The 14874-nt window shown below is 37.8% G+C and overlaps 1 protein-coding gene across 7 annotated transcripts in view; it reads left to right on the top strand.

Annotated features, from left to right (window-relative positions):
* The window catches only part of PCBD2 (pterin-4 alpha-carbinolamine dehydratase 2), a 38979-nt gene that overhangs the window by 7906 nt on the left and 16199 nt on the right, over positions 1-14874 (top strand). For 4 of the 7 annotated variants that reach the window (XM_067463690.1, XM_067463691.1, XM_067463694.1 and 1 more), the window contains one exon: positions 13449-13562. The exons of the other annotated variants lie outside the window; for them this stretch is intronic. In XM_067463690.1, coding sequence (XP_067319791.1) covers positions 13449-13562 — 114 coding nt within the window. The remainder of the gene's footprint in view (positions 1-13448; positions 13563-14874) is intronic. 7 annotated transcript variants of the gene reach the window in all.

Raw genomic sequence — 14874 nt, 5'->3', positions numbered from 1 at the left:
GTGTGCCAATATTGCAATGCAAGTTAATAATATAGCTTCAAAGGAAAAAAAATTATTAAGCATCAGCTTTTGTCTTCAAGTCATTAAATTTTCTGTGTACAGAAGACAATACAACTATTTAACAAAAGTCAAGCAGGCAAGAAGTATAATTTCCTTAGTGATCTCTACCATGCCCTTTACAGATGGCGTAAAATCAAGTGTATAAAAAGCTGACAGGTTGACCTGGCATAAAAGGCATTTCTGATTTATGCATTGCAGATGATTTTGAGTTGATTGACTTATTCTATAAAATTTTATCACTTTCATAGATAATATAAATGACATACGATACATAGAAAACTGTGGCTTTATTCATGCCAGGTTTTGAAGACTGTGTGTCCAATAGATGTTAACATATTTTCCTGCAAAATTTCATAAGTCCATGGACATAATTGTATTGTTTTGCATATTATTTCAGTAGCAAGAGAATGGACAGATTCTTTGCAAGTCAGAATAAACATGGCTGAGAAGCAATTTAGTTTTCAGTAATGATCTATCTTTGAAGTAACACAATTGAGAAACGGTTATGTAAAACCACTCTTAAGAATTCTGGCAGTGTACACAAGTTTTACTTTGTTATAAACATGAGCTAGGGTGGTTTATGCAAGAACATATTGACATTTTTATATAGCAAGCTCTAGGGATATCTTCTGTTCTTTTTTATGAATTTAATGCTGTCGTTTCAGTGAAGTTGTACCCGGCTTCTTCTACCATAAAATTACTTTCATTGTTCTCCTTAAATGTTGATTAAATGCAGACATTGGCTTGGCCCTGAATCATCCATGTCTCAAACACATTTGGCCCATGTGGTCATAGACTTTTTTCCTCACTAGAAAATCCTACCTCTGTGAAGAGAGGTTCTTATAGAGGCATATGGATCCCATACTACATTTGGAGTATAACAAATGCATTCCATTTATCTTAACAAATGTTCCAAGTACTTCGCATTATGCAGTTGCAATCTGAATACTAATCTTTAAATTATGTTGCTCTTGTTATACTCTGTAAAGGTTTGTGGGCTGGAGTTGAGAGCAAGTGGCTTGCCAAAGCCTCTGAGAGAGTTCATGGCAGAGGCCAGACTCCATGGTTCGATTTATGGTTCACTTTGGCTTGAATCTTATTATAAGCATCCCTTTTCTGGAATTCTGAAATCTAGAATACTCCAAAATCCAAAATAGTCCACATGAGTGGCTGAGATAGTGATACCTTTGCCAAGTATGGAAACTCCAAAACATGGCAGCCACATTGATTACGGAATCATCTAGGAGTGAACATATTACACCCCTACTAAAATCACTCCACAGGGTACCAGTCATTTTCCGAGCAAAGTACCAAGTATTGGTTTTGACCTTTAATGATCCACCCCTGACACTTAGGTCCTCTGGAGAGCTGCCTTTCCAACCAGCCAGAACCTGACTGGCATCTGTCACTCAAAGGTCCTTTTCATTGGATGTCCCAAGATTATAGAATGATCTGCTGGAAAAGGTTAGAGGAAAGCTGGAACCAAGAGTTTGATTCAGAGCTGAAATATTTGTGGTGAATTCAACAAAGGTTCTTGTGGCACCTTGAGGATACTTTTATTTAATGCAGACTTCTGCAAATTAAAACATGTTCTGTCAAGTGCCAAATGAAATATCTTAGTCTTTAAATTATGTGTCTTTGTTTTTTCTTTGAAAGACTAATTGCAACCTCCTGCCTCCATTCCTCAAATTATGGCCAATTGGTAAGCTTATTATAGGACATGAATGCATATGTCTCTGTGTATTCATTTCCAGAAAGGAACAGTGGGGGAGAAGTCGAAAGGAACTGTATACATGTTCCTTTTCTATATAATTTATGCAAGATGTTCCTGGATACCAAACTCCGTAGATGCTCAAGTCCCATGATATACAATGGCATAGTAATTAAATAAAATGGCAAAATCAGAATTTGTCTTTTGTAATTTTTTTAAAAAAATCAACCTATTAATTGTTGAATTAATGGATACATACTCTATGGATATGTCCAACTGTGTGTTTAGGTTGCTCACTCCCATGGATTTAAATACATGTATAGCTATGCCTCACTTAACAAAGCAGATGTGTTCCTGGCATTAGTTCTTTAGCAGAGAATTTAGTTACTAGAGGCAGAAATAGCATGTTAAGAACAGTGTTAGGTTCCTGCTCCACAAAAAAAGAGTGTAACATGGTTCTGCAAACTTTCTATCCAGAAGTAACAATTTTCACATGTGAAACGGCAAGCCTGGATAACTAAACGAAAACATTTTGAACCTACTGAAGGCTTCTTTCAAAATGCATCAAAGTATGGTTTTTGAAAAAGTTCTCAGTCTCCAGTTTTCTTATGATTGGTAAAAAGTAGCTTCTTTGTCAGAGGCTTTATTAACCGAGGTGTGCCTATAGTATAAAACATCCACAATAGTCAATTAAACTTTGTTAATTTTTGCACTTATTTATACACTACTTTATGCACTACAGCTTTTATTGCTCTCAGTCTTTACAACAAAAGTACTCCAAAATCTAGAGTGGTGAAAATCTGCTTTACCAGATTTTTGGAGATGAAACTGCTTCACTCTGCATCCTCATCAGCTTGGTGTATATCTCCGTGCATCTCAAGCTGCCCTTTTTAAAGGGCTCACAAACAAAACTGGATTTCATCACAAAAGGAAACCACGCATGGGATGAGGGAGAGTATTGTGGCTTTTTATAGGTATCATACTATATGGCTGCATCTGAAAAAGGCTTAGGAAACAGAATTTCTTGGTTTTGCAATTTGTTATGGATGTTCCTCCATTTTCCTGAATTGTCAGCCAGGATTCCTATTTACTTTGGCCAAATGGCAGTAGAAAATGATATTTAGAAAATGTTGAGGAATTACAGAGGTGGCTGGAGTACTTGAAGGCAGTTTATAAAAACCACTGTGTTTATTAAATAAAGGCTTCAGGTTAAAGACTTCATTTAGCTTTCCTGTTCAACTTTTCTGTGTCTTGTGTCTGATGTGAATAAGTAAACTGCCTGTGAGTGTTAGGATCACATTTAATATTTAAAACAGAAAAGGTTTCCGAGGGCGCTCGTCTGATTTTTTAAAAAAAGAAATGAATGATCTGGTTACATATTATCCTTTCTGAATACATGAGCAATCATTTAATGGCAAAAACTGCATGCAGAGTCCAGTTGTACAAAGTAATACTTTTGACAGATTTTACAGAAATGAGAGGAGATTTTTAAGTTGTTGTATTCTCTTGCAGTTATTTTCAGATCTTTAATCATAGCTGTGTTAGCAAATATCCCTTAAGATTGTCACATATTTGTTTAAAGGCTAGTGTAGTATATATATGGAGATCCCTTCCATAGCAAATCAAACAGTTGTTTTTGCATGGAATATTCATATCTATCAGTTCCTTAGGCTCAGAGCAAAGTATGCAGATTTCTGTCTTTTTTCTATATAGGATATTAATGTATATTTATATATGTTCTCCATGCTACTTAAACAGGACTTTCTTCTAGAAGTTTTGCACAGATTGGCTTTGTATCAAGCAAGATTTCCTTGCTAATATTTTAAAAAACAGATAGCTATTCTTCATAGTTGGAGGATATTATGGGAAATGTGTGGATTGATGTAACAGGAATGCATGGATCTGCAAAAAAGAATGAACAGGCAAGTGGCCCTTTGAATGACACTCTCCTTCTTGCTGGTATCAATCAGCTGATAAATAGTTGGATAAAGTGGAAAGGAAGTTTTTCCAAATTAACAAGTGACTGTTGCTGTGAGAGATTACAGTTAAGCAGTGAGATTGGGTCAGTTAGCAGTTAAGAGTGTGATCACCAGCTAAAAAGCAATATCAATAGGAATATAATGTCTAGATTGAGGGAAGCAATAGTCTCCCTCTATTCTGCTTTGGTTAGTCCTCATCTGAGGTAATGTGTCCGGTTCTGGGCCCTTCAGTTCAAGAAGTATATTGACAAGTTGGAAGGTGTCCAGAAAAAAGCAATTATAGTGGGAAAATGTCCAGAAAATGTGTGCTATGAGGAGCGGTTCAGAACCCAGGTATCTTATATGGAAGATGTTGCAAGCTTGTTTTTTGCTACTTTAGAGACTTGGACACAGAATAGTGGATTCAAACTACAGGAAAAGATTCCACCTAAACATTTGATAGAACTTCCTGACTGTAAGAGCCGTTGATAGTGGGCCAGATAAATGTTTACTTTAGCTCTCAGAGATCCTGACCATTGGACAAGCTGGCTAAGGCTTCAGGGAAGTGGAGTCCCAATCATCTGGAGTGCTGCAGGTTGTGCAGGCCTGCTCTCAAGAGTAATGATGTCATTACCTACCTGTGCAGACCTGCTTTAGAGTCATCCTTCCATCTCCATCCTCCTTCTTTTATCTGTCTCCCATCCAAGTACCTGCCAGGGCTGATCTTGCTTAGCTTCCATGATCAGACATCATCTGGTGCCTTTAGGATAGATATGCATTGAAGTATACTTTTCCTTAATCTTATGTATTAAGGAAGTTGTTTGAAGCATGTTTTATCCCTTTCTTTTCCCTGTAAGAGACAGTCTTCAACTTGCTTGACCTTTGCCTGTCCATGCTAGTATTCCAAACTTAGTAAAAGTCAGTAGCTCTGTGTGTGAATTGATGCTTATAGCTCAGAAACCCAACAGGGCTTTCACCTATTCTGAATATGCCATAGAATGATCCTTGCTTCACTTCAGGTGTAATCCTGTGTGTATTTTATCTAAGGAGTAATACCCATTTATCATAGTGGATTAACTCCTTAGAAAGTACACATAGGTATTTATGGTGAATAGTTTCTGTTCCCCAGCCCCTCTGTCCTTCTGTCATTAGAAAGCTGACATGGTGGCAAGTTGCACATGATATTCTGGGTGCTTGCTAGAACTTACTGTGTCAAAGTTGTTTTTGCACGTTGAAAACCATAATGACATTCAGTGTGGTCTGGAAGATTGCTCTTTATAGATTTGAGGCTCTCTTAATTTCAGATAATTAATTCTGCAAAACTACAATGATCACCATTATTCACATTTTGTGATGTTGAAATAATTCTGAACACAGAATGTAGGAAAGAGTTTAGTTTCCCTCCACCTTACATTTTTGAACTTTGTTGCTTGGGGACAACTAACCCTACTCTCATAAGTGGAACATTAGTGGTGAACTAGATGGACCTATCTCTATTTATAGTGATCTTCATAGCTAGTGATGGGTTCTTGGCATGAGTTCTTTTTATATGTACTTAATTAGGGTTTGAAGGGAACATTTACCATATTTCTTTCAAACTAGATTTTTTGGCACTGGTTTTTAATTAATGGTGCTTTGCTAGAGTCAGCTATTCCTAAATGTAGGTAGGCTTGCTGTGTAATACTTGAGAACTTAATCACTTTGGATCTATATATTTTTCACTTTCTCATCACATTGCTTTGTCTTCTCTTTTGATCAAAGTCTAGAAAATTTGTTTTTATGGTCATAGAATATTTCATAGCTGTCATGCTTATTTAATCTTTTGGCTCTTTGACTGAAAAATGTCTACGCCTTTTAATGTACTGAAAACATAATATCTTTTAAGCTACAATCTGCAAACTTAAAATGAATTTCTTGTCAGATATTTGGTTATGGACCACATCTCTTGCTTTTTATATGCCACATTGGCCTTGTGTTCCCCCCTTCCATTGTCTGATAGTGAGGTCATTTCTCGTCCTCTGAGAAATTTTATTCCCAGCCAGATGCGGCCCATATATTAAAAGTAGCACCTGTGGCTAATATCACAGCAGCTTACCATAAATTTACATGGTAACCAGGATTATATCTGTCAAGACTGTTAGAAATGTCTAGATTTAATTTGATTTCCAGTATTGAAGGGGTTCTCCCAACATTTTGTTTCATAACTGTATTTTAAAAGTTTTAAAATCACTCTGCGGTTAAGTTTTTATGGCACTCCCAGCACCCATTAAGTTGATTTGTTAAATGGAAGTCGAAGTAACACAGCTTGGCTACATTAGGATCGGAAACAAATGCCTTTCTGAGAGACTTCATCCTTACATGTGAATCTTCTTGGAGGCAGACCAATATTGGTTTCATGTGTAGGTTGAATCAGTTGTGTTACCTTTCCCTAGAACAACACTGAAGAACTAATAGTAGTACCCGTTAAAATGTTTGGTAAATTCATTGCCTTCAGAGTTGCTGTTGACTAGTTGTCCCATTTTTAGACTGCTGCACCAGATTACCTTTTGAATGAATTTTATATCCACCTTGATTCAGCCGGTGTTTTTCATATGCTCTTTCCTAAGCTGCCTCATTTCCCATTATCCTCTGAGTCCTCTGCCATATGCTGTGATTTGTGCACCTGCAAAGTTTATAACGGTATTTCGTTGGGCAGTTAGGTTGATGGGTAGGCTTCCTACATGTAGGATAAAACAGCCAGTTTGCTATAAATCAGGGTTATTTACGAGCAGTGTTTGAAAGTGGAGAAAAATCTCTGCATTTGGAAACGATGCTTGGAATATTGAACTTCTGGTTTCTGTGCCTGCTTGTTGTTATTCCTTTTATGTAAAGCTGATGGCAAAATTTCCAGAACTCACAGATAGCAACTGTAGGTGCAAACTGTAGCCAAACTTAGTGCAAGATTAGATGAATAATACACATTTAAACTTATGTGTCATAAAACATATAAGTTTGATGAGATGAGATTTTTTTTTTTGGTTTGTAACATCTCATTGGGTGAATAAATAGTATTAATATGTCTGATTCAGAAGATCAAAGGGCAACATTTTAGCTCCGGCACTTGAGAAATTTCCACAGTAATGTTTTTGATGGGTTTAAAAGCTGGTTATCTGTACAATATTTAAATGGCGTTTTAAGGTTAGTTTTCTTATGTCATGGTTGAGATCCTGCCTTGTCAGTGTAATTATGATGATGGAGCTCCATCATCACAGTAACATCTAATGAGCCCATCTCCCGAAAATTTAATATTTTAGCCTGACAGTTCTTCAAACTCAGCATTTTTGAGGTGCTGGATCAGGCATTGATATCTGCAGCACTCTTCCTGTTATTGGGCACATCAAAAATCAGGCAGGTGGAAGCACCTCAAAGGTCTTGCCACTAGTATTTTTATCAAGATACCCCATGATTGAGTGCTACAGATGTCCTTCCCAAGCACGTGATCTACATAACCTTGGAAAAACTTCAGCTGAGGTGCTCCCAGGCTGCAAATAAGCATTTTTGGGGTCACATTTGGTCATTAACAACCATAAACATGAATCTCAAGTTATGGGATCATAAGCCCACCTTAGGAAATCATAACTGCTGAACAGGATGCCAGCCCATGTTTTCAATTTTAAAGAGAACACTTGCAAGCTGCAGTAAACCTAATCAATATAATCTGGTTTTTAAAATTATTTTGATATGACGTTGGCATTTCCTGCCAGGTAATGGCAGAATTTATGAGGTTACCTATGTTTTTACCTTCAAATATTAACTGCACAGCATGTATGATGAAAAAATTAATAAGAAACATGACCGTTTGTTTGGTCTGGTGAAAGACTTAGACCTAAATCCATTTGCTCAACCCATAGAATGAATTCCTGAATTGCAAGTCAGCATCTATGAAAACTCGATTTACATAGTGCATCTATTATATTTGGTATTAGTGGTTGGCTTTAGACTTGTGGTTGAAGGTAAAATTTGACAAAACATACAAGTAGTTTTAAAGAATATCAGATATTTATCTATATCTCTGCTTTAGCAATAATACTTCTATGCCGCATGATTGTTGTTTTGTCTGTTTATATTTATAATATGATTACTTTCATGTGTGCTCTCAAAGAGCTATAATTTATTCCGGTACTTAAGTATTTCTTGCATTCTAATACATCCAGATTGACTGAAACATGGTAGCTAACTCCAGTGTTTTTGCAGTGCAGAGAATACAGAAGAGTTTTAGTGATAACTTAATCCTATTTCTTTCTATTTATACTTTCACTTCACCAGTGACAGCTGCCATAAAATTATGCTTACTAAAGTTTCATATTCAAAATGCATATTGTAACTTAATTATAGGCACTAAATTAAACATTGTGACAACTCATTATTTTATTACATTTATAAGTCTTGGATGTTAAGGTTACTGTCTTCATTGCTACTTGTCAGATCTTCCATCAGATTAAAAAGAAATCCTTAATTCTACAAAACTATCCAATCTAAGTGTTTCCTTTAGTTGCTACCTTATTGTAAAAGATTGGTAGAAGAGTAACCACTCACTGCTGTGTTTAGGTAAGAACCAGTTGCTAGTCTATAAGAAAACCAGGTGTTGGGTAAGAACCAGCCACTATATTAAAGAATAAATATGAAGTGCTGTTACATTCAAATTTATCTGTAAATGCTCAAATAGTTTGGGGGTCCATTTAACCATGACTGGCATCCTATTGTTCATTCCCAGTTGGATTAGATCTATTCTAAGAGTCATTGCATGGTCAGTCAACACATAGGTGGCGGCCCTGGTAGCACAATGAGTTAAAGCCTTGTGCTAGCTGAACTGCTGACTGAAAGGTTGGCGATTCGAATCCAGGGAGCGGGGTGAGCTACTGTCTGTCAACTCCATGCTGGGACATGAGATAAGCCTCCCACAGCATGTTAAAACACCTGGGCATCTGCTGGGCAACGTCCTTGCAGACGGCCAATTCTCTCACACCAGAAGCGATTTGCAGTTTTTCAAGTCGCTCCTGACATGAAAAAAAAGCATGTAGGTTAATCTAATGGATGCAATGGTTCTATTTTTCAGGACTGAAAGAAAGTTTGGACCCATGTGTGTTTCTGTAATATGGGGTGACGATTTGCTTCTTGCGCAAGATAATAAACTTCTGCCAAGACATTCACAAGTATATGAAACCATGAGACATGGAAGAAATAAGAGCTGGGAACCTTTTTTATCAGCTGCACAAAAAGTGCTGAGTAGGATGATTTTAAAAAGGCAGTTGATAATCTCCATGTTGCTTTAATTTGCTAGAAAACTTCGCTGCAACTTCTCTTTAATTGTTTTTCGGAAGCCATATGTTTCACTTTTATTATAGGTAAATAATTTAGGAATAACGTATCTTTCTGGTCCTACAATAGAGCACAGAGTGAGGCTTAGACAGGAAAAGCCCTGTGTATTGGAGATAGTAGAGACTGGTCGGGTGCTAAGCATGCTTTGAAAATGAAGTTTTCACATCCAAAACCAATAATTTGTACACCTCGGCTGCCATTACATTTCACTAGAGTGAGATATATGTGTTTACATTATGCCCATATATGTTTCTCTCGGTGTGACTGTTTATATTCATCCATCCATCCATGTATATGTAAGGGTGTTTGAATACATTTTTCTTCTTTCTCTAACACAGATTCTCTTTGAAAATGTAATGCAAGTATTACATATTCGGATTTAGGCATGTTAATCCTGATTTATCCAAAGTAAATAGAGTCAGGAAGTTCCATGCTGTTTGGTTCTTATAAAAACAGATCTTTGAAAGCATTGAAAAGGGTAGTGTAGATTTATTAACTATAACGTGGTATAATAATTATTGCACAGTGGATTTTAACTTAAGTGTGTGTGAAAATATTGGCCTAATTCCAAAGAACTATGTGTCTATCTATGCTTCTCTATAAGACTTTACACTTTAAGAAATACAGTTTTAAAAATATTGGTCTCTTGAGGAAATCTACATGATATAGTGGTTAGTATATTGAACTTGACTGTGGAAACATGGATTCAGAAAGTGATTCTGCTGAGAAGCTCTTGGACCAGTTTCTTTCTTTGTCTCACTATCTCTTTCGTGGTTAGTATGAGGACAGAATGGAAGATGAAGAAATATTGTCTCCACTGTATTGTCTCAAGACACTATCTTGAGCTTCAGTGAAGTAATGCATTAAATAAAAGCCTTCATCGTGTGCACCATGCTGCTCTTTGTAATTTGGAAGAGCTGTATACTGAGTAGTCTCATCTTTTGTATGCACTGTATTTTCTGGCATGTAAGACTCTTTTTTAACCCAGGAAAATCTTCTCAAAAGTCAGAGGTCATTTTATACACCGGGTGTCGTCTTATAGGGCAGGTGCTGAATGAAACTTCTGAGCTGGACTGGAGAATCTGCGGTTGCCACATATGATGTGGGGAGCTCAAAAACAGCTGCTGTATGTGGCAACCATATGAAAGCAGCAAGGGCGGCGCTGTACAAGTACAATAGAAGAAAATCCACTCACCAGGATTCATGAAAATAAGTGAATTAACACGGTCCCGATGACTAGGTGAGGAGGTGCCTCACTAGGAAGGTGTAAGCATCCGGGACACCTGGGGTATGGCAAAAAGAGATAGAGTGGCACTGTGCCCAGAAAAACATGCCTCTTTCATCTGTCTGGCCCACCCTTTGTATCCTATTACTGTACCTCCTTCTCTGCCTCTCAGATCTCACTCCTGTGGATTGCAGTAAAGCGGCACAGGCGCGCATGTGCAAGATCTGAGGGGGTACGGTAACAGGAAAATTACCATATTGAAACCAAATATGATGTTTTTTAAATTTTTATTTGGTGTGTGTTGGAAGAGAGGTAGTCTTATATGGCAAGTATATCCCAAACTCTATATTTTAACTGGAAAGTTAGGGGCTGTCCTATATGTCGTCGTCTTATATGCTAGAAAATATGGTAGGAAGAAAAAGTAAAACACCCTATGAATTCTCTGATGAAATAGTATGTATTGTTTTTGTTACTTGACTTGGAAGAGCCAAAAGAGATATATTTATACATTATAAATTTAATGTACAGATTTTAGCAGATTCTTTTAACAAGTCTTCATTTTATACCATGTTTCTGCCTTTAGCTAGGCCTCTAAGTTTGTTGTACCAAGTTGATAAGTATCTCGAAGTTACTAGCTGTGTGAATGCTTTGTAAATTAACAATTCTTCATTACTCTCGAAAGGAGAAGAACATATGGTTAGGCCAACTGCAGAAGGAAGGCAGCTATTTATTCTTCATTTAAGATGCTTTTAAGATGACTTGATTAACTTACTGAAATTTGGAGTCCTGCCATGTCTGAAAAACTCATCAGTGTTCGTTCCATTTGTACCATGTATTGTTTTCAATTGCTTTGACTCAGTTGCTTAAATTTGAATATGACTTGTATTTACTCCATTTTCCAAGAACATTTCAATTTGACGTTGATGTTTTTAAATGTTAATAAACATTTTGTCTTGTAGATGAACACTGCGGGGTAAATATTTAGCGTCTTGGATGTGATCTTTAGAGCAGCGTCTGCATCTAAATCTCTTTAGCAGGCTTCATGTACGGTACTTTGCAATTGTAGCCATGAACATGTTAATAAAAACTGTATGTAGCTTTTACTTTAAAGCATTTTTCAAAAAAATAAAAATATATACTTTGTACTTAAATGGACTCTAGTTGGCGAAACAACATGGGGACAGTTGGGGGCAAGAAAAACTACAATTATACCTATTTTAAAAATTAACCATTACTTGCCAAAAGAACATCAAACCCACTTAGCGGACATCCGTTAATCCAGTGGTTAGCTGTTTCAGGCTTTAATGCACACTGTTTTACACGTTAACGGTTTTGAAGTTCCAGGCCAAGGCTGACCTTTCACATCTGCTCCTTTCACAGTAGGAATCTCCACTTACTGCTTCCTGTCAGAGTGGATTACCGAGACAAAGTGCAGAGCTTGGGCTGGCTGCAGTTTCGTTTTTGATCAGAATTATTTCTTTCACAAACAATCACATTTGCTAAAATGTTACATCTGCTCTTGAGAAACCCACTGGCAGCTCCACAGTTTATCAACTGGGATCACGTACAGGTTCTTTTTTCCTCCCTTTTCTTTCATAAAGCTGTAAATCAGCCTTATGGACTTTCCATGGGATTCTGGTGTTTTTTTGTTTTCCTTCTTCCTCATTTGCTGTATTGGTCTATTTACTTTGATGGGGCCGAGGTAGAAAATTTGTTCATATGTCACAGTACCATGTCTAAAATTTAGAGAGAGCTTTCGTGACTCCCATCATCCCCTTTTCTAGGAACAAAGGACTTCAGTATTTTAGTCTTGGTAATGTAGACATTACCAGTCTACATTATCCTAAGACTGTGTTTAATATACTTTGACTCGTTCAGTTAGTGGAAGTGTCTGGTAACACTAATAACATTTTGAATTGTAAAAGGAGTCAGAGGGTTAATTTCCTGTGATTGGATCTTATTTCCTTGACAAAGATGTTAATAGAACAGGTTGGGTAATTTCCCAGAGTTTGGAGGAGGGAGCACTGCAGTCCCCTTCCTGAAACCTATCAAGGGTAGGTAGGGCATTCATGTTGCCATAAATATCTCTCTCTCTCTCTCTCTCTCTCTCTCTCTCTCTCTCTTTCACACACACACACACACACACACACAAAACCTTGTTTCTTAGCAGAGTTGCACTCCTGAAACCTCCTGTTGGGGGACAAGGTGTATGTACCCCGCCTGCTAGGCTTTCCACTACAATCACTGTGAGTTTGGCAGTGTTGGGGGAAGAAACATTAGTCTTAGAGTCCTGGGGAAGGGGACACAGAAGTAGCTGGTTTGTGCTAGTGTGCAGTCTGGAGGCGATGCGTTGCAGACCAGTATAGTAGAGCAGCTAGAAGTGGACTAGAGTCTCTATCCACAGAGACACATTAAATGGGTTACACTGAAATAAGCATGTATATTTAGCATCCCAAATGAGATGCCCTTCTGAGATTCCTAAAAAGAAGGAATTTAATGCTTTCTTGGAGTAGGGACTGCCATAATTAATTTTTCTATATCATCAGGAAACACAAGGGAGAACAAGTTATGTGGAGTGCAAGGTGCTTAGCTAGTTCCTTAAGGAACCCAAATCTGGGAACATTGGCTTGTTGTTATCAGTCCCAAACAAGCATGGAGCCGCAGTGTGGTAGGATGGTTGGGAACTGATGGGCAACTTTGGGTGTGTATGTATATATAATATTATAACTTTGGGGGTAACAGGATGTTTGCTTAGCAATCCGAAGAGTAGATGTGGGGGCTCTGAGGTTTGCAGGTCCTCTTGATTCAGTAGAAGGCCACTCTGTCCTTCCTCAGGAAAATCCTTGTAGTCTTGCAATTTTCTAAGAAAATACTCCACTGATATTTATGAGGGAGAAAAAGAGAGATTGCAGCTTGAAGCAGGAGCAGGTGAGAAAGCATAAATACTCGAGGTCTCTTTGGGGCCAAACACAGGATGTTATTATTATGCCCTGAACTAGGGATGGAGCCAGCCAAAAAAGAGGGCAATTCCAGTGAAGCTTGGCTTTGATATATAATTTGTAGTTCTTATTTTATATTAAAATTTAATCTCTCTTTTGTCATTGCTTAATTCTTTGCCACAATGGTTTTTTTGTAGGCAGATTTTAAAACGGAAGCCAGAGAGAAGACTCTACAAATACCTTTTAGACTGATTTATTTTAGCATGGACCTACATGGATTTCTGTTCATTGCTTCAAGTACATCTGAAAAGGTAGATTGAAAGCTAAATTTCTTTCCTAAAATGAACCTATGTAAAAGGGGCTACTAGATTCTTCTCCTTCCTCTGTTTTTTATACTGAACCATGCTATTTCCGCAATTTCATTGAAAACTGCCGATTCCATAACTCAGCTTTTTCTCAAGGTATGAAGCCAGTTCCAAAATTCAGCTTTCCTTACGATATGCCCAGACTTGGATTCTGGGAATGCCATGGCAATACTTCATTGGCAAGCCTTGCTTATGTGGGTGCTGCTTGAAGAAAAGGGCACTACTGGTCTTTTCAGAATAACTGGATAAAAATATTTGGGAAAGATTTCTCCCCAGTATAATAAAAATATAGTCTAAATGAGTTCAGATGTCCAGGAGTAAAATCTATCCTTTATTTGTATATATTCAAAACATTTGTTCCTTCAGATGTTATTTGATAACTTCTATCTTTCAGAGTAGATGGGGGTCTCCTCACCTGCAGTCACTTCTATCTCCCTGGTTATTAGCCATGCAAACTCTCTTTCTACCCTTTTGGCCTTTTCATGTATGATAGACAACATGAGCTGAGCAGGTAGGGAACAGAGGTTATGAGCTCCATAGCATAACATGGGCCTGAAATAATATTTGCAATAGTAGCATTCCATTAGTTACTAGGTTGTGTGTGTAGGTGTTTTAATGCTCAGCTCTGGGCCAGATGGCTTTGTCCCACTCCCAATTGGCAGGGGAATCACACAGAGGAATCCATTTCAATCATCCCAGGTAGGTATACAGCTGGTGGATTGGTGGAGTTTCTGTGTATTGGTTGACAGGGCGGTCAACCAGTGTCTGGATCTGAAATCAAGCCTCTTCAAGTTGTAGCCCAAAAAATTGTGAGATTTTTAAAATTCTAGTATTTGTTGCATATGCAGTTATAGTGGAGACCCGCTGGCTACTGAACTCATAAAAATTGGAACCATGCAGTTTTGTTTGTTTTTTTTGTCATTTCAGGAGCGACCGCTCCTGTTGTGAGAGAATTGGCCGTCTGCAAGGACGTTGCTCAGGGGACACCCAGATGATTTGATGTTTCATCATCCTTGTGGGAGGCTTCTTTCATGTCCCTGCATGAGGAGCTGGAGCTGATAGAGGGAGCTCACCCGCCTCTCCCCGGATTCGAACCTGTGACTTGTCGGTCTTCAGTCCTGTCAGCACAGGGCTTTAACCCACTGCGCCACTGGGGGCTCCACCATGTAGTTAGACACATCTTAGATAAATAAAATAAATAAACAGGACTAGATAGAAAGCCAGACAGACCATTTCCCTAACAATCATGTCAAATGGT

This window comes from Anolis sagrei, chromosome 2 (assembly GCF_037176765.1).
Source record: "Anolis sagrei isolate rAnoSag1 chromosome 2, rAnoSag1.mat, whole genome shotgun sequence".
Lineage (NCBI taxonomy): Eukaryota > Metazoa > Chordata > Lepidosauria > Squamata > Dactyloidae > Anolis > Anolis sagrei.
The sequence above is the reverse complement of the archived record's forward strand: the minus strand, read 5'-3'. Positions and strand labels throughout refer to the sequence as shown.